Source organism: Aspergillus tanneri, assembly GCF_003426965.1.
Source record: "Aspergillus tanneri strain NIH1004 chromosome Unknown AapTan_4_pilon_pilon_pilon, whole genome shotgun sequence".
In the NCBI taxonomy this organism is placed as follows: domain Eukaryota; kingdom Fungi; phylum Ascomycota; class Eurotiomycetes; order Eurotiales; family Aspergillaceae; genus Aspergillus; species Aspergillus tanneri.
The window spans coordinates 706,494-726,479 of record NW_022984631.1 but is presented as its reverse complement, the minus strand read 5'-3'; the positions used below and the strand labels follow the sequence as shown (position 1 = coordinate 726,479).

The 19,986-nt window shown below is 48.3% G+C and overlaps 4 protein-coding genes across 4 annotated transcripts; 3 read left to right on the top strand and 1 right to left on the bottom strand.

Moving 5' to 3' along the window:
- Nucleotides 1-2,090: 2,090 nt before the first annotated feature.
- Nucleotides 2,091-3,200, top strand: ATNIH1004_005453 (uncharacterized protein; the record flags this gene model as incomplete). Its single annotated transcript, XM_033570107.1, has 3 exons — nucleotides 2,091-2,205; nucleotides 2,271-2,610; nucleotides 2,828-3,200. 3 exons carry the CDS (start codon nucleotides 2,091-2,093, stop codon nucleotides 3,198-3,200), a joined length of 828 nt encoding a protein of 275 aa, XP_033426139.1.
- A 3,347-nt stretch (nucleotides 3,201-6,547) lies between these two features.
- Nucleotides 6,548-7,965, top strand: ATNIH1004_005452 (uncharacterized protein; the record flags this gene model as incomplete). Its single annotated transcript, XM_033570106.1, has 5 exons — nucleotides 6,548-6,715; nucleotides 6,773-6,902; nucleotides 6,959-7,082; nucleotides 7,142-7,584; nucleotides 7,646-7,965. The coding sequence occupies 5 exons, from the start codon at nucleotides 6,548-6,550 to the stop codon at nucleotides 7,963-7,965; spliced, it is 1,185 nt and encodes a 394-aa protein (XP_033426138.1).
- A 3,933-nt stretch (nucleotides 7,966-11,898) lies between these two features.
- Nucleotides 11,899-12,326, top strand: ATNIH1004_005451 (uncharacterized protein; the record flags this gene model as incomplete). The annotated part of the gene is made up of 2 exons (XM_033570105.1): nucleotides 11,899-12,006; nucleotides 12,027-12,326. The coding sequence occupies 2 exons, from the start codon at nucleotides 11,899-11,901 to the stop codon at nucleotides 12,324-12,326; spliced, it is 408 nt and encodes a 135-aa protein (XP_033426137.1).
- A 2,557-nt stretch (nucleotides 12,327-14,883) lies between these two features.
- Nucleotides 14,884-19,608, bottom strand: ATNIH1004_005450 (uncharacterized protein; the record flags this gene model as incomplete). The annotated part of the gene is made up of 6 exons (XM_033570104.1): nucleotides 14,884-15,765; nucleotides 15,813-16,329; nucleotides 16,368-16,867; nucleotides 16,923-18,461; nucleotides 18,513-18,600; nucleotides 18,656-19,608. The coding sequence occupies 6 exons, from the start codon at nucleotides 19,606-19,608 to the stop codon at nucleotides 14,884-14,886; spliced, it is 4,479 nt and encodes a 1,492-aa protein (XP_033426136.1).
- Between the last annotated feature and the right edge of the window lie 378 nt (nucleotides 19,609-19,986).

Below are 19,986 nucleotides of genomic sequence, written 5' to 3'. Positions count from 1 at the left end.
CCATATATATTTTAGTGTGTTTCTATATAGGGCTCGTGAGAACCACAAGGAACCTGTTGGTGAAACTGACTACGATCCATCCTGTACCTGATGCACTCTAGCATCTTCAGAGAAAAAACATGTGCGACAGAGTGCCAGGAAGAAGACGACTGATGTCAAGAATAGGTTGGGAATCTGCTATGTTTGGGTCCTGAATCTTTATCGATAAGGTGTGTATACGGTGACGCAAAGCTACGGTAGTATCTTAATGACGCGTTGATGCATTGTCATGATCTCATATTTGTATCGTTGTCTTATCTATGGGCGTTCTATATGTTATCTTGATCTATTCGAAGAAGAAGAGATCAAGGATTAGTTTAAAAATATCTTGATACAAGGTATAGTGATATTCCCTTCTACTATCTTACCTAGCTGACCGGTTAATCTGATCAGCCAAGTAGATTCATCACATAGTAATCTGCATTGGCTGCTATTTTACTTTTTATCTGGGCCAACAAGTCTTTACATCTGTGGTCCTTTCCACTGCTTAAGTTAGGGGGTTTAGGGACCTAAGCTAATTTGCATGTCTTAGTGGTTAAAAAGGGATACTAGTTTCCCAGCTCCTGCCAAATTCCGAAAGAACGGATCATTGACCGTCGCTCTAGTTCGTAAAGCTCGACTCGTGATTGCTGGAGGTGTGTTTGAACCTATCTCCGCGGCTAAGAGAGCGACTATAGAAACTCCTCCGACTCCACCGCGTGAGCGTGGGTCCTATCGGCTTATTAAACAGACAGGGAAGGAGGGTCGTACAACCTACAAAGATATGGCCAGCAAGGAGAAGAAGAAGAAGAGGAAAAGAAGCGAGAACTAGAAGCTGGTGGATCAACTGCCCGGAGCGTCTGTGGGTGATGGGCGTGGGGCGGCCAAAGGAAGGCTTCCCAGGAATCACTTTGCCAGAAGTCCGAACAACGGTAGGATATCGCTGCTCTATATTGATGATTTACATGAAAGAAAGGTCTAACAGATCTATGGTATCCATGGTTCATGTTTAGTCCGAAGTCGATCACATCGAACCTTTGTGTATGCCGAATCCCCGTGACAGCTCTTTGCCGTTACATCTTGATTCAGCCTACGAGATGAAGATCATAACAACAATATTGTTGCAATGTGTCAGGACCAACTCTGATATCGCACAATATGGGCAGCGCAATTGCATGGCTATGACAACAGCTGGAGAGGATGCGGGAGTTTTGTCAAAGAGTTCTCTCGATACAGTTATGAGCAGGCAATTCACGCCATTCGAAGAGACACTGCTTTAACTACTGGCAGAGCAATACAGACAAGATACAACGAAACTACCTTCTGGCTAATCATTCTCAAGTGCGCCGCGCTGATCGACATGCAATGCTGCCCACCCGCCAAGGGCTCGGCCGATAGATTCACCATGGCGGAAAAACTGCCACAAAGAAATTCATGGAAGACAATGGGTATAGCTTGGGTGCAGAAAATCAGTGAAATACCGCATTTTCTGGAAGAACTTATTCCACATGCGTGAGGTTGGTATTGACAAATTCTCTTCTAGCGTACGAAAGAATTCGACAGTTTCTGCAGAGGCTATTCCAAAATATCGGAAACTCCACTTGTGGATGAAGTTTTGGGATAGGACCACGAGTATTGGTCTCATATCGAACAACTGGAAACGCGGATTTTACCAAACTGAAGACAGGAGACTCGAACCGTCTTAGCTACCTCAGCAATCTTCAGGCGCTCTAGCGTCTGAAAGTGCCAGAGCCCTCATGGAATAATGCTTCAAACGAGTGGGCTGTCAAAGCGGAAGAAGAAAGCTTTAAGCAATGCGGCTCAAAGTCTATCTCGGCACCCATTCCTTCCCTGAGCGAATGATCATAACATTATAAGAGCAAAACCTGCAGCTCTGCAGACATCTGCCGTATTCAAAATTGGGACAGTCGAGTTAGCGCCAACGCGTAAGTTCGCGCAGGTTAGGAACAGCTCCCCCCAAGCTTAAATATTCGAAATTCATACCTGTTGACTATGAAATACGCATTTTAATTGCCAAATTCGTCGGAATTGAGGCTACTCAAACGTAGGAAATGCCTCCTAAACGTTCCAATACTGCTGAGGGGCTGACAGCTCGCTCGATGCCGTATGATCTTCGCCATACTAGCATTCCTCGCGTTGAGCCACCCCCTGCAGCTGGTCAGAACCGTTAGGATAATTATACACCCCACAGTGCAGCTGCAGAGATTGCTATGATTAGAAATAATGCCCAGAAAAGGGGCCATCCTATCCAAAAGAGGGTACCAGGACCCTTCCATGCGATGCAGAGCCAGGATCATCAAACCCTATAGTGGGAAACAAATCTCGCTCAGGATCCCGCTCAGTTTCTCGTGAACCGTCCCTACCAACCCCTCGTCGTTCAGTATCGCGGCAGCCCTCTCGCCAACCATCATTACCACCTCCAAAGCGTGTACGGTTTAGCGCCCGCGAGGCGCCTAATCCAAGCGATGCTGATGCCGCAGAGGATGAGGAAGAACTCCTTGCTCAACGCCTCTTCACCACTAAGGAAAGATATAACCAGTTTGTATCGGCCCGGAAAATTGCTGAAGCACGGTGAGAGTACGCAGAGGCGAAGGCTCACTATGGCGATTCTATTACCACCTCAGAGCTTGGAGAGGAGATTGGTGAGGCCATGGTATACGGGGATTTTGACATACAGCTTCTTTTTACAGTCCGTATTAACGGTAAACTTGCACTCAGGAAGATCCTGCCCGACACTACGCGTAGAACCTTTGATATTACGGATTTTACAGAACAACTGATGGAGTAGATCGATAAATCTGCTGATGGCTTGGAATTTGAAATCCTCACGCGTGCGGCTGTGTATAAAATACGAGAGTGGCCGCGGAGGAGCGAAGCAACATGATCTTGAAGACTTCTCAATTGCAGCTGCAGAGGGGGTGATGATACAGCTAGAGAGGCAGCGGTCCAATTTTCGCAAGGGTCAGATGGTCCTTTTGTTTGAGATAACTGTTAAAACACTGCCTACGCAAGCGCTAATAGCGAGTTCAACACACAAGGGGAGAAGGGTTTATACCGTCAAGCCCGCCGCAGAGTACGCCAACTACACCAAATACGGCCACCTGGGTGCCTCAGAGCGTGCGTCCAGCTCGGTTACAGGAGCAACACAACGTCCGAGTTGAAGCTATTCGCATTGCAGGAGATCTTCAACTGCAGCTCATGGAGAGATGGCGGTGCTACGAGGAGAACTATACGAACCGAAATATGTACTGCTGGATTAGCCCAGCGGATCGGACGAAGCATTTTAATATTACTCACGCTCAACATGAGACCCGGGCCAACGCGATATCACGAGGAGAGGTAACACTGCTAAGCCCCCCGCCTTCATTAGTATTATAATTTCACAGCCAGCAAGGCGCGATATCGCAGTTATCTCGACAACCAGTTAAACACTCGGCGGGCTATTTTATAAACCTCAAGGAACGGTGTGTGGATGCAAGCCACTTTCAACACTGCCATTCTTGAGTAACATGCTGGACATTTTGATATAATGGCTTGATGACTGTACCAGGCATTATTTCCGGTAGAATATAATTAAGCACAGAGTATAAAACTTGTACCTTGTGAACTGAAGGCACCTGCCTTGCTAGGGGGCAACATTAAACTTTATACAACCTGTGCGGTTACAGTAGCTTGTGTTACTGAAGCCGGGTTCTACAATTTGCCTTCATTCAAGAGACCGGATTGAATTTCTGCTGGAGTCTTACCTAAGAGGTAACCCTCACGATTTCTGGATGTCCTGTGATTCTAGTGATTTAGTTCAAGTATCTCTTGCGAAACATTTGTATAGGACGTTCGAAAACTGAATTCAAGCGTTCTCCCCTCTGGGCGGCACCGTACGTTTTCTGCTTACCACCGCCTTATTAATGGTTGGGTAGCTTTTGTCTATTTATTATATCCGTTTTTCGAAACTCACGTCCTTGCTGAACTATGCCCAACATTCCACATGTGCAACATTGGTAGAATGCTTTACTGTAATATGATCTGGGCTCAGGTATTATAGATATAGTTAGTACCAGTTTTGAAACCATTATGACTAGACACATGGCACATACAGTTAAGTGCACTTCGAGTCTAAGGAACACTTTATACAGTAACGCAACAGGAAGCGGCTCCCACAGTGAAATGAGGTAGAAGGCTATGCTCTACCTTTAGTTTTTTTCTTCGGACAGTTCCATTTGATTGTACTTTGACACACTGCCCCAAATGTGGATAACGCGTGGAAAGTAAAGCTCCAGGCATCCCCTGTGCGAAGGAATAAGAGAAAGTAAAACAATAGGACATAATACATTAAGCGTTCGACATATAAATGAATGAGAGCCAAGTATAGTATAAACTGATTAAACACGTCTCCTTTTACTTCCGGACCTCCCGTAATCCTTGATTCGCGGTCCTTTTTGGGAGCTCTGTGAAGTCCATCCATGGAATTCTGGGTCTACTGCATCATTTTTATGAAGCATCTTCTAGTCTAGCAACGAACTGATCTCAACATCTATCTAGGCAGATACTCTGGCAGCGATTAGGGCAAACTCAGAGAGGAGAAGGGGTGGTTAACTAGCTTACTCATGGTGGGTGCTACTCTCAACCCCATTGGACGTGTGGGAAGGGCCATGGTGTGATGGTAACTCTGACCTGGGGTAAAGCAGCTCAGCAGATCGTTCTTGTAGATTATGCAGCAGAAGATCACTTTGCTTGACCGCTATATAGTGTGTTGATTCCATTGGAAACATGTTTGATCAACAATGCCAGCGTATGCACTACTTTCTCCACATCCCGCGTATCTGGCCAGGCCCCGACAAGCTTTCTGGGGACACCAGATACAATGAGGTCATGATCCGATTCTATTATTTGGACCAGAGCTCCCTGGACAGGGGCGCGGTATATGCAATCTGACCCTGTTCAAGGCTTGCGAGATCGATATGACGAACAACCTTGAGCCAATTGATAGAAGGCGAGCCTTGTTTACTAGTCTCCGTCTCAATAATGTGAGGATTGCGACTGCTGAACAGCCTACTGATTCTCTCTTCCAGAATATCCTCAACGGGGTACACCTAAATGACGTGCGAGGCTCTGCCCTCGATCAAGTAACTCCCAATAAGTTGCTAGCTGCTCTAAGCCCGACTTTAATATCTGTCTGAGGTCAAAGAGTTCCAGCCGACAGTCAGAATGAGAGAATAGAAGGTTTATGTTGCGGCAGGTTGTTAGGACCCTGACCGTGCTCCTATATGCCTTTTTGGCTGTAGCTCAGTGGTAAAGCCAGCGACCGGTGCCTTACACAGGTATTTCTGTATCCCGCGTGGCACCAGGAGCTAGGCTGACCGTTGGGAAGGGAAATTCCCATGGGACATCGGCATGCATGGGATTCCCTTCCCAAGAAATAGGGACGATTTTTTTGAAATTTTTGGGAAAGGGAATATCCCGTCCCGTGCCAAGATCGGGAAGAGATTATTTCGGGACATTAAAAATTTAGGAGGGAAATTCCCATACTCTTATTTTCTAAAGGGATTCCCATCCCATGGGACTCCCTAATACAAACAGGACCAGAATTTTTAAGTATATGGGATGGGAATATCCTATCCCGAATCCCATATAATGGGAATCCCTTCCCGAGAGTCTTGGCAAGGGAAGGGAAACTTCTGGGATTCTACCTTTACTATTACTAAAGTCTGTTACCTTGTTTCTAATGTACATAATACCTATTTATTAATCCTCCATAAATTTAGTAGGTAGTGAGGTGCAATATCGCTCATCACACGGCCGGTTAGGTAGGGGACTGGACGAGGTAGTATAACACTATGAGCGGTAGGGACAGTCGAATAGGGGACGGGGGCCCCAGGGGCCGCCGTGATGGCGGCCCTGGGGAGGACTGAGGGAAGTCTGTTGAGTCTTCTGAAGGAATGTATTGCCTAAGCTATCCTTGATGAGTCCCCTTCCTTAAGTAGCAGACCGCTATTTAACCTAGTGTCTACCGAGGTCTTCCAGTGCACTGCCGTGGGATCCCATATCATACGACGTGGAATCGTATGATCTGGGATCATGTCTTCGGAGTGCCTACGTGTTGTCGCCATATTCGTCAGGCACTATACGTATTAGTCGTCCGGGATGACGGAGGTAGTTATAAAATACTAAACCTTATAAACTAAAAGTAACAGAATTTTGTAATAGTATTTATATAAAATATAAATACCATAGAACAGTCCCACTAATTTGTTACCTACTGGCCTTGTTCCTATACACAGAATGTAACCCAATCCAGGCCCCATCGGGAATTATTTTCCTCGGCTTACAGAGTAGCACATGAAAGAACACATCGACGATGCCTTACCCATAATCTCACCTGCATCAAACCCATGCTTCTCCTGTCTTGGCAACCCCCACGGATTGCGCCATAAAGGCGATTTCTCCCCACCGGACAAATACATATAACGACAATAATGCGTTGGGCACTATTAGGTAAAGATAGAAGGCAATGACGAACAAAAAACACCTCGAAGGCCTCGCAGCAAATATCCAGCAGGCTGTAGCCTCATACGACTCCGCCAACCCGGCAAGCTGGATACCGATCCAAGATGCCATGGAGAACCTGCGTCGTGCGACTGAGCCTCCACCTGTTTTTATTATGAAGCAACGATTTCACGTGGGTTTGATACTTTCACTTATAATAGCGATATTGGCTTTACTGACCAACTGTTAGACCGTTCAGAATGTCTGCATTGTTGCCGCGCTTGAAATTGGCTTGATTCAAATACTGGCTGCGAATGAGGGAAATAGTATAACGGCTTCGGATTTGGCCAAGGAGTCGGGATATAATAAGGATTTTATTGGTAAGTTTCTATATATGATGTACCGGATTTAAGTTTCTCAGGATAATATTCATTAGTTCGCATCATGCGAATGATAACTGGAATCGGCTTCGCGGACGAGACCGGATACCAGACATACACCGCCAACGCAAACACAATCTGTCAAAGCCATCCCGGGAATATGGGGGGTTTGATACTTTCGTATGTCTCCAAGAACATTTCATATAGTTGTGCGCCTCGTCCTAATTCTACCTGAATAGAAATGAGATGGTCTACCCCCTAGCGAGTCAAATACGCCAGTACCTCCAGCAGAAGAAACCATGCGACATTAGTGATTCCCCCCCCGCATACGACTTTACCATGGGTGAGACCGTCTGGGAAACCTTTAAAAATAATGCTCGATGGAAAAAGGGGTTCGATGACAATATGACCGCTCGAAATAAAACACTGTCTATTCCCTGGCATGTTAAGTTCCCAGTAAAAGAAAGATTAACTGAACTGCAGTCGTTGGCAAAGCCAGTTATTGTCGATATTGGTGGGAACCAGGGCGTCGATTTGGAGCGTTTTATTCGCGAATTTCCAGGCTTAGAGTGTGATTTGATTCTGCAGGATTTGCCAGAGACATTGGACGGGATTACAGACAAACTAGATCCGAGGATCAAGGCTGTTGCATACGACTTTTTCACAGAGCAGAAAATTAAAGGTTGGTCGGGATTTCGTATGCATTTGGTTCTGCTCAACGCTTTAACACTGACATGCTCCAGGAGCTGATATTTACTATCTGAAGTCTGTCCTCCACGACTGGGACGATATTTCCTCGCAGAAGATTCTGTCCAATACAGCCAAGGCAATGAAGCCCCACTCTCGCCTCCTTATAAATGAAATGGTTCTGGCTGATACACATGAAACTTTGGTAAGGGCTGACATGGATATGCTGATGTTGTTCCTATGCAATGGAATGGAGCGTACACGGACGCAATGGTCGGAACTATTGGCCAAAGTAGAGCCACCTCTGAAGTTGAATCAAGTATGGTCCGCACCGGGGGATCAGCAAAGTGTTATCGAGGCATCTCTGGCAGACTAAGCCAATCTCTTTGTTGCTACAGAACAGAATCACTTATCATATATGTATAAGTTAAGTTGCGCATAATACATAACTTCGCGTAGCCGAGATCTGGCCCCTTCCAGGCAAACTTAGCCAGTTTATCTCTAGCCGCTCGCATCTTTCTTAGTACTTCATCATCAGGAAGTTCCACTAGTCTCTCAAAATCGATCGGAACAATTTGCAGCTTGCCAAGCTTGACAAAGTAGGCTGCAGCCTTTCTTGTATAGCCATCTGAACCAAGTTCCTTACAGGCTTCACTCCACAGTTTCATCAAATGCCGACTTTAAGGCAAGTGTGATATAACTACATTCCAAACATGCGGCATATACTCATACTAAATAAAAGTCACATGGACTCCGGAACTTTTAATACTTTTTACCAAGAACTTGATTCCGTCCGCATATGTCTCCTCCCCGACCGCGATCCACATTGGTGGCATGCCCACCCAGTCTATCCACGTCGATCGATCAATAAGAGGATGGCACAGTGCAGAATTATCACAGTGCAAGTCGCCTCTGGGGGATTTACAGGCCAGATATTATTAGCTGGGAACTTATGTTTAAGCCAAGGCGCACCCTCGGACAACCACTCGAAGGGCTCGAATTTCGATCACACGATGATGAATCGGTATACGACGGTGGAACGGACGGGGCCGCATTTATCACTATTCTGCCCAAAGACGAGTCTATGTTCGTCTCTTATATTGTGCCTATCTGCGAGGGAGACGTCCTGGGTATATTTGCTGGCACCATCCGTTTGTCGGAGGATTTTGGTGTCACCCACGGTATATCTGGTCCTGCTGAGAATTTGTGGCTAGACTATTCTTAGGTCACTGGGGCGCCAAATCACAAGCAAGTATCTGAACCTGGTGGTTATGCAAACGTGTGCCTTCGACGACAGAGCCGCGCCTTTCATGGCGAGTCTCCGTCAAAAGCACCTAGCACATCATGCCATTTGATCCTATCGTTCGCGCAGCTGCTCAGCAAGAGCAATACGATCTGCATTTGTCGCCCGATAATGCAAAACGAGGCTTTCTCGCAATTTGTCACTTAACTACTGATCAGCTGTTGGAGCTCCCTTCCTTCATTCAATAAACCACAGATGTTTTTCCTCTGAGGGCGACCTGGGAAGTACGAGCGAAGGAGTCCAGTCTGTAACAAAGTGCATGCGTGATAACATTCTTTCTCTCATATTCCTATTTTACTTTTCAAAATACGTGTGTTTACTTGCATGGTGCGACCAATGAGGCTATTCTAGAACGGGTAGAACGGGTAGAACTGGGTTCCATCAGTTATGTGACTCAGGGGGAAAGAAGGCAGTAAGCTCATCGAACAGCTTCATGCAACCAGTTGCCTAATATAGGGAACGATATATCATTGATATCCTAGACCACGATAACTACCATACTTCCTTGGATGGTTGACTCTCACATCTAGAATACATGAAGAGGGTTGAAGTACTCGGGGGTGTGAACCCCGCACGTTGGGCGACCACATAAGATGCAGATCATTAGTTTATCAATTGTCAGGTATACGGCTAGTCCCGAAGAGGAAATAGAGTACGATTGGTAAAAAGGTCTTATTTGAATGAATTGAGCTGGTTGGGCTCTTCTTGACTATGTTGATTCTTCTGTTGTTTTCGTTGTGTGCTCCGCGGAGGTTTTACCCTATCTAGTCACATAATTCTGGTCCACCAAAGGCCATATTATTTGACATCAATCAGTTGTGCTCCAAAGTCTCGCCCCGTAGATCTGGTTATACCGCACACATCTTAGATGTCGTGAATGGAACTGGATGCGAATCCACTATCGGATCCAATTTAATAAACCAGCCAATAGCTTTGATTCCGGTATGTCAAGCATAGTTATCACATACGCAGTGGTTCTCCGTAAGGAATAGATGATCCTCGACCGATGAGAAATAGCCCATGGCTGACATAAGCCAACGAGCAAGGTAGTTACAAGCAATATGGCAGAAAAGTAGACAATGCCACGGGCCTGCACAGGAAGATCCTTTCTGAAAGGGCAACAACTGATGCTAATGATGGAATATCGTAGTCAAATTCTAAGCACAGTCTTGAGCCACCAGCGTCTTCAGATCTAAGGCTTGCGGCTGTGCGGGTTTTGAAATCATAGGGGAAGCCAGTAGACGGTCTGATGGCCTGGCAGATCTTGAGGCTGCGGTCTTGAATCTGCTGAGTCTCTGGCTCTGTTTCTACTGCCCCCGGGTCGGTGTCACCGACCCCTAGTGCGTAGTCTCATATGTGCATACTTCGGATTTAAGTTACATGTCATCAGGCTTCAACTATGGTTCTCGCCTGTGATTTAAGTCTTTAGTCTAATATCCATGATAGCCTTGTGACAATGACCACATGCCCGATTTGGCCTTGGATCTTCTCGGGCCATGAGAGTACTTTCCTGGAATCATTATTGTCATAGGAACTTTAATCTCGCCATTTATAGTACAATTCTATGTCTATGAGTACCGCGCTGACTACAGCCTAGATCTTATAACCATCAGACAGGTTGGGAATATTGTACGGAGTATGATGCAAGATGACAGACCCCACAAGCTATTTCCACTTCTGGTTGCTGGAAACTAGCACTCTGTAGTGTCGCTGATCCTAAGCATACCGGACCGGCGGTGGGCGCTGAGCCGGCGGTGGGGTGGCTGTAGCTGACCTATATAGCTATGGAGGGCAATTATATTGCCAGAACTTCCAAGTTCCGTGTGACCCAGGTTCGATAAGAGCTGGCTAAGGTATAATATTATATAACTAAATCTGACCAGTGACGATACCACTAAACAAATTCGAAGTTTTGCAGAATGAGGATTACGTTATGACACGATAGGGCGAGTGCTAAGATCGGTGCTCGGACGAACATGTGGATCATTCAGCTAGCTATACATCGACAGATCGACGCAAGGGTTAACTACAGCAGATCGTGGATCGCAGTTTTTTCAGCTGCTCCGCCCTTGAGCCGGGATGAGACAAGACAAAATCTGTGCCATCATTAAACTCCGTAGGGGCGTATGTAGACGACTGCTAGGACAAGATAATGCGGTCGCAAGTAATGTAGCCACCTCTGAAATACTATGGAGACATGGCCGGAAAGCATGGATTTTCCGTTAAAGTTTCGTGCCGACCCCCTTTTTAGGTCCCGAACTCTGATTTTTGTGGTCTACGCTACTTAGGTGGAACGATCAACTCGGCACGTCTCAGCCAGCTACATCCCACCCCGCATGATAAAGAATGCATTTTCGGCACTAATTCCCCATTAACGACAGGAACTACTGAATCTATTGTCAGCTTTCTGCAGAGAGCATAATTGGCGAGATGTGTCACCCTGCGTCACCCACTATTACAATATGCAGACCAGGATAGTGGACCTTTAGAAGGTAATAACGATTATTGACGGACAACAATTCGTGGAGAGAAGCCTCCTTTGCCTTTTCAATGAGAGCAAGGCAATATCATGGTTTTTCCAGCGTGTGCTTTTATGATGCGTTCTACCTAGGTAATGGACGGTAGACATCACGTAATGTTGGAGTGGGGTGGAGAGGATACGTGTGGACAAGAGTCGAGTTAAAAAGAACAGTTGTCCTAATGGTGTACAGTAGAGTTTCCTTAGTGTAGCAAAGAGGTCAACAAGCTAGACATGATGCAACTAACATCGTCTATGGATAGATACCCGGAACAGAATACGTAACAGTATGGAGGAGGCGAATCACTCGCGGTGATTTGTCCAGATTAAAAATGAATTTATTTATCGAGCTACTTGTTTTGTGATAAATAGCTCTCTAGAAAGATATAAATACTCCCTTCATGCCCTGTGACTTTAAGCATACCAAGCCAGTATCAATCTCTCTATTGACTCTCAGTCTGAATTCTCTTTGGATAACCTCAATTACCATGAAGTTCCAAGTCCTTGTTTCGTTCCTCTCTCTGATCATCAGCCTTGCCAATGCTCAGGCAGCCACTCCTACGGAGCACTACATCAATTGTGTCCAGCAAATGATGGTCAGGAGGCTGAAATCTAGCCTGGCCTCTTTGCGACGTACCACTGTGGTCAAGCCACAGCTCTCGGAGTTAGCGCCAAGGGTAACACTGCAACCAATCCGGATGCGTGTGTACTTGCATGTGAGCAGACTAGTGGTTGCGTTGGAAGCATGTGGAGCGCTCGCCCTGGCCCTGCATGCTACCTTGTCGAACATCAAGGCGAACCCGAGCTGCGTGTTAAGACACGAGTGGCGTACATGACCTACCGCCGGGAGGAAATTGTGGATGATCCCTTCCCTGAAGAGGAGTGCGAGGACCGACTGGAGGACGTGCAAACCTAATGTGACGCCAGTGTGGCCGCATTAAAGACACCCAAATGTCCTGCTGTCCACGACCAGCAAACCACGCGAGGAGGGAAGACCTACCAGACTTGGTGCGACCATGACTTAAGAACTGCGCGCAGCTTCAACAAGCAGAACGGCCTCGTGTTCAACGAGTGTCTCGATATGTGCTCGAATGAGTCTCAATGCAAGGGCATTATGTGGTACCCCCTGGCTGGGGCACCCTTCAAGCTTCACCCACAGTCGACCGAAAGGGGAAGTTCGTGCCAAATATGGTTATCGCGGCCCACAAGCAGTGAATCATTGCCCACGTGTGAATCGGCTGGGATGGAGGATTTGAAATGGGAAGAGCTTTGTGGGAAAGAGCTAAGAAATAGCGGGAGAAGACAGAGCCGAGGGGTATATATGAACTGTTTCCTCCGTGAAGTAGTGAAGAAAGGAGCTAAAGCCATGTATGAGATGGAGAAGATGCGACCCTGACCCTTGGGATATTAAATGCTTAGCTAGCACGTCGCTTATTTAAATAGTCTCCTTTGGGAAATCAAGTTAGTTGTAGTCTTCGCCTGCAAAAACGTATAGCGGAAATCACTTAGTCCACTACTAGGACATGCAGGCGATTCATCTGATACAATGTGTCCATGTAGATACTGTGGGCTTGTACAGCATTGCTGCTGTGCCTCCTTACATTGGCAATCCTGTTCAAAGACAAAGCAAGGCACTTAAGAGTGACAACTAGGTCTTGAAACAACGGTTCTCATTTGGAGGCGACCAAAAAGGGTTCCAGCCTGACCGGACTGATGCTTCATGGTCTACCACCTTTATTGGATCACCAGATTCTGACTATTACTAACTACAATCAGGCTCTTGACGTATATAGCGTGGCTAATGCAAATGGATACCACTTGTTGATAAGTGTTTCGTGTCCTTTTGCGTAGAGCCAGCGCTCTATTGTTATGAGAATGGTTCTGGACATACTTGCTGCGCGCTTGCAGCAGTTGGAGAATATCATAAATGGGAACTGAGAGCATCGTGGAGCAATGAATGTCCAGGGGATTAGGATTGGAGACATACCAGTCTCTGTTCCAGAAGACTATCCTGTTCCCGAAGAGCCAGTCACTGCCTCCTCGAACTATCCTGCTCCCGAGGAGCCAGTCACTTGTTCAGAAGAATACCCTCTTCCCGAAGAACGAGTACCTGCAGGCTATCCTGCAAGACATCGGGAAGGCATCATTAGCAGATGTTATTCTATACAGAATTGGAAAAACCTTTCGCTAAAAAAAGGAGGGAAAGGATGCGGACTCTCAGGATGACAGGTCTCCCGATTCCAGACAAAGATGGCCTAATTCCAATTTAGTAGGCTGAACTTTTTCGTAGGGGGATCAAGTTTGGAATACCTGACTTTATTCGTTGATATGAAATTAAACTAATGCAACTACATATACAGGTTAAGTTAACACAGCCAAGTTCCCGCGGTAAGCGATCAAAAGTGCAGGAGTCTACAGGGATTGTCACCTCCGTTTTCGCGCCAACGTTCTGTTCCAGAACGCAGCCGGTGCCGCCACAGCAAGAGCACCGCGAGATTCCTGCGCCTAAGAAATGGCCTGCAGCGAATGGAAGAGATCTGTAAATGGGTCTCTGTGGTAATATCCCATCTAATATAAATGTGAGGGTAATTGTGGAGAGACACTCTTTGGATGAACCCACGAGGTTCAATTCACGCGGCTAGGACCTCAGTTGAGAAGTTGTGTCGTCCTCGGTTTGCCTCAAGCCAGCCCCGTAGCTGGTTCAGTGGAATATCCGGATAGATATAGGCATGATGATTGCGTTTAGGTTGCGTCTGTGACTTTGTCCGAATCGACTACGGTAGGAGGCTCATGGCTTCATCCATGTGTTGGATCTCTGTGGCCGAGAGATGGAGGATTCAGACCTGGTGTCCTATGGAAACCAAAAACAGAGTCTCACTGTCCTAATACAGCATCAGAGGAGCAAGCTCGGTCGTTGGTAACACTACTGATGTGGTTAAAGTCAGTGCAATGTCGGGGCGGTCCTGCCCATTTTCTGAGACACAAATTCGGCTTTTCAAGGCTGTATATTCGGGCTTGATGTCTGGCATATTGAACCACGGGTCGGAAGACGTGTCCTGTAAAGTTGCTGGCTGAATATCACTTTCACCATCGCCCTCCTTCACATCCGGCTCCCATGACAGTGGAAGGAAGTTGTTGACTAATCCGTGTTTTGCACTCAGATATGCATGGAAGGCTGCATCCTTTCTAGCTGCTCGCTCGTTGATCCACCATCGAGAGCCTTAGATGGTTCGACTATCTAATGCTGTGCATGCGCACAAATAATGCAGCTTATGCCATTCGATTCGTAGAGCAGGAGCAGCAGTTCTTTTGTTCAAATCTCTAGTAAGTTATATACATGTCTATGTCCACAGAAAAGGAAAAGAAAGAGAATTCTATGTGTGGCCATGCTCGGCCTGCAAAAGCAATATGACACAAATTAAACAGAGTATAAGCGAACGACACCAGCCCAGACGAAGAAAAAAAGATAGAGGCTATTGCGCCTTCTTGACTCGCGGCACGCGGAAGATCTTGTAAAAGGCAACGGCCGCGACAGTGTTGAAAACAATATAGACCCAGAGAAGGCCAAAGTCGCGCCATCGGTTGGCGAAAATTACATTGAGACTGTTCAAGTACTGGCTGGTGGACTCCACGGTGCAGAAATTGCAGGCCTCACTGCCCCGTGCATCGGGATTGAGCACATAGCCCCCATTGGCAGCTTGATAGTCCTGCATGTACTCGCCGCAGCTCATTCCGTCCGGCGCCGAAAAGGACAGGACTTCGTTGTCGGCGCAGTGCATGGGCGCCTCTCCCAGTGTTGTGGACAGTAGAGATGAGACCAGGTATGTTAGAGGATTCACGCGATACATGAAGATCCAGAACCCCGGAAGAGCGTCGGGAGTGGAGAGAATCCCGCAGAAGACGTACATCATAATGAACAAGATATTGGACAGGGAAGATGCAATCTCTGCATTGCCCAGGCCGGCGATCAACATATGGGCGAATGAGCTGGCAAAGAGAAAAGTGGCCCAGATGAGAAGCATAGTCAGAGTACTGCGATAGTGTACAGTGTCGGTATATTCAGCGTTGCGATAGAGTCCGACAGGATAGAACCACACGAGGTAGCAAAATATCGCCATTACTGTATTCCACGCGAACTCAACAGCAATGTTGGTTATGACAAAAGCCTGCCATGCGTACGTCTTGGACTGGCGTTCTCTTGCTTCGTAGAGTGTTCGCTGCGTGACAAAAGAAGGGATGATCTGGAAGATGAGCTGGACAACCACAAAGAGAAAGACAAAGACCCCAAACATCTGGTTCTGCAGGCCCTGCCGGGTATTCTCCATTTTGAAGAAAGAAAATCCGATGAAAAGCGCCTGTTGGGGGTTAGGTATGATCACTTCTGCAGGCAAGGGGTACATACACAGCCAACAGTAAGCAAGCCCTTAGAGTAGATGTAAGACGGGGTGCGCCAGTACTGCTGGAACACACGACGTCCAACATGCAGTAGCTGTTCAGACATGGGTGCCGCAAACTCGGCATAGCTCGACTGGTCATTTGGATCTGACACTGCCGACGGCTGGTTCACCAGCTCCCTCAATTCACGAAGACGACTTTGCACTTGCTGGTACTCGGGACTGCTCCTCCACACAGCATGCCAGTCGATGTCGGTCTGAGCGCCTGGTGCTGCCCCGATAACCTCGAGCATGTGCTCAGCGGGGTTGTCACCAGCTGGGCAAGGAGCGCCACCATTACGGACAAAATAATCCATCAGGATTTTGCCCCCAGCGCCGACTTCGCCAAAATAGACCGTTTTGCCCCCTTTGGCAAGGAGGAGTAGTCTGTCAAAGCGCTGAAAGAGCATCGCAGAGGGTTGGTGAATAGTACAGAGGATTGCTTGCCCGTTCTTGGTCAGAGTCTCCATAAGGTTGCAGATGGACCTGCGTATAGATTAGCTGTTTGGCTTCTCAGAGCTCACACTGGGGAATGACGCGCGAGGTTAGGCAGTCGGCAGACAGTAAACCCGCCAGCAGTCGACTGCTGGACGTACCATGATGTTTGACTGTCCAACCCAGAGGTTGGTTCATCCAGGAACAACAAAAGCTTTGGGCGTGCAGCGAGCTCAACGCCGATAGTCAGTCGCTTGCGTTGTTCCACGTTGAGACCCTCACCTGGAACTCCGACAATGGCATCGGCATATTCTCGCATGTTTAGTAGATCAATCACAGTCTCCACATACGCGAGCTTCTCAGCACGGCTGTACTGGGGTGGCTGTCTAAGCAGCGCACTGAATTCCAGGGCCTCGCGCACAGTGGACGTGTGCAAATGAAGATCTTGCTGCTGAACATAACCAGTTTTTCGTTGGAAGGACTCATCACGTACTCGGCCGTCCACAAGCATGTTGCCCCCAACGACCCCCATCGTTGTCCGGCTGGCCAGCACGTCCAGAAGGGTGGTCTTGCCCGCGCCAGAGACACCCTAGGAACCGTTGTCAGCGAGTGTGTCGAGATCAGTGAAAGGAAGAGGGATTCACCATGAGTGCCGTCAGAGTGCCCGGTTGGATCCATCCGTCAACGTGGTCCAGAATGCGACGCGGTTCGCCTTTGATCTTGATGTCGTAGGTCACGTCTTCCCAGTGAAATATGGAGCTCTGCTTTTCGACTCCAACCACGTCGCCAACCCCTTCGTCGCCAATCTTTACACTGAGAGCAGCAGGGCTTGCTATTTGCTCCTCATCACCCTGTTGTCGCTTCGCCCTTGTTTGCTGTGTTTTACCACGGCGGAAGACGAGCACTTCACCTTTTGAGCGCTGGGAAGACACCAACTCCGAGGTGATCAGATGCAGTCCAGCAAGGAACACTATAAGTGCGACAAGGATTCCAAAATTCCGCCACCGATGGCTGTTTTCATAGCCATAGGAGGACCGCACAAAGTCGGCACCCTGGACAACAGTGGACCCTGGAACCGCTCCGACGGTCGAGCACACCTGCTGTTCAAGTGAAACGTTTTCATACCCTGGTCCCGACGGAACAAACGAAACACAGGGAAACTCCCGCGCGTGGAATTCATTCAACATCACAGCTTCAAATCCGTAGAAGACAGGGTTCAACCACCGGAGCCAAGAGGCCCAGCCACGCATGTAGCTGACAGGGATGGCAAAGCCGGTGTAAAGCACAAGGACGAGAAGGATGATCGAGGAGGGAGCCATAGCCTGCTCCATTGACTTGGTCAACGAGGCAAAGAAGCGGAAGAACATGGACATTCCCATCATCATCGCAAAGGCAATCAGGTAGAGGAAGAAGAATGACCCAGGTTCACGACGGAGATTTCCCATAAAATATAGCAGAAGGCAGGTGAGCAGGGAGTTTGTGATTTTGTAAGGCATGTCCATGATCATTGATGATATCGCCTCAGCACTCGGGTGATAGAGGGCATAGCGATTGTGCTTTTCAACAATAGTTCTCTTCTCGTACAAGGTGAGAATCTCGAGGATGCTGGAGAAGGCGCTCAGGAGAACCAGCATAAATAAAAGAGCTCCCCGGGAAAAGAACGAGGAGGTGTCTGCTGGCATGTTGTAGAAGACACTTGCAATAATTAGAGCTTCAAAAAAATTCCCAATCAGCATTGCCAGGGTAACGCTGGGATCGTTCTTGAGACGCTGAAAGTCTCTCCAGAGACACACGCGGATCTGGCTCCAGTACGACAACGTATATGGTGACTTTGGTCGCTGCCCTTTGGACTTTTCAGCCTGTCGGGACAAGGCGAACTGTTCAAAGTCCTCTGCTTCGAAAGGATGGTCATCCACGTATTGACTGATCTGGGCGAGAAGTGCCTGGCACTCAGGGCTTTCTTTCCAACGCTTTGCGAAATCATCGGATGTCCGAGGAACAAGATGCTCGAAGCCCGGCGTGATCACACGCTCCACCGGACTGGACATTGAGGTTAGGAAATCAGGGGTCGTTTGAGCTTCCGGGCAAGTGAATCCCATGCGGACGAAGTAATCTCTGCCCTCCTTAGCAGGGCCGAAGTAGATCTGCCTTCCTTCATACAGCACGGTGACTTTGTCGAAGAGCTGGAAGTGGTGTCAGTGCCCCAGTCTCCATCAACAATGCGCTCGACTTACTTCATAGGCCGCCTGGGGAGCTTGATAGATGGCTACACACGAGGTGATCCCAAAGACATCACCCTGGGTTCGTAGTGTGCGGCAAAACCTAGGATTGTTAGCAGGCGGACACATGCTTTAATTAGCCTCTCTGATGCACTTACTCGACAGCATTCGCACTGTCTAGCCCGCGAGTACTGTTATCCCAGCATTGCAATGGCGCATAGCTTAGCGCCGCTTCGGCAATGGTGACTCGCTTCCGCTCACCACCACTGACACCCCGAACAAAGTCGTTTCCAACCTTGGTGTTGATGGTATGACTGATGTCGAATGTTGACATGATGACGTCGCGCAAATGAACGGCATATTCCTTCCGGCTCATGCCACCAGGGATCTGGCGGGGGGTCCGGGTCAGGGCCGCGAAGTACAGGGTGTCGCCAACAATGAGCTGAGGATAGTGTGCGTCGACCTCGGCAGTGTAGATCGCCTCTCCGCGGAAGTGTTTCGACATCTGCTTCGGGGTAATTCCCTGGTAGTTGACGTACGAGGCCGGGTCGACCTCGAAGCCGTGCGTCTCTTGGGCGATGGTCTTGAGGAGGCTCGAGCAGCCTGAGCCCGGGGGTCCCAGGACACAGAGCTGCTCTCCGGGAAGAAGGAGCCCATTGATGTCTTTGAGGATCTCAATCTTCTCTTTCTTTCCGCGGAAAAACTGCAGGACGAGGGTGGGCAGCTTGATCAGGGTGTTTCCGACGCTCATCTGATAGTCGACTGGAGTTCCATACCCGACAACATTGAGATTCTTGAAGGCGACACCGGCAACACGCGGAGGAGCGGCATCTTCTGAATTGTACCGAACGTCGTAGAAGGCCCTGGCCCATGCACGGACATTGAACTGAGGGCTCAGGGGATCCAAACGGCCATCCTTTCCGGGTTCGAACGGGAGCGGGTGATCGGACTGTTTCGATCGCGAGCTGAGCGCGCGAGCGAGGTCAGTGACCCTGCGGTCGCGCTCGACTCTAGAGTCGCCCAGAGTCTCATTGCCTTCAGAATCCCACTCATGGCTGTTTGCGGGAGTCGAGCTCCCCGAGCTGATCTGATCTCGCGCTTGTGGGTGCATCGCAGCGATAAGCGCAACTGTTAACCCCGGCAAGGGAGTAAATTAGTAAGAAATGGCAGGGAACAAAGGAAATCACGACGGTGCAGTGCGCAGAGAAGCATGGTCATGAGCATGGGGGCGGTGGGATATCTTATACGAGGGGGCAAACAATGATCATCCGAGGGTGTCAGAGACGGAGTCTCAAACAGCGAAAGTCCGGGGGCTCAGTCTGCCTCTAGAGCATTAGTACCAGTCTACTACTCATAGTAGCAGTAGTAGTAGCAATAGTAGCCGCCTCTCTCCTCCCTCCCGCTCGTCTGAATCCGCGCTTGGCGTCTGGTCTAGGCACCCGCCCCACAAGCCTCGGCCTCCGCGGGATCCGCCCCGATCCTATTCAGT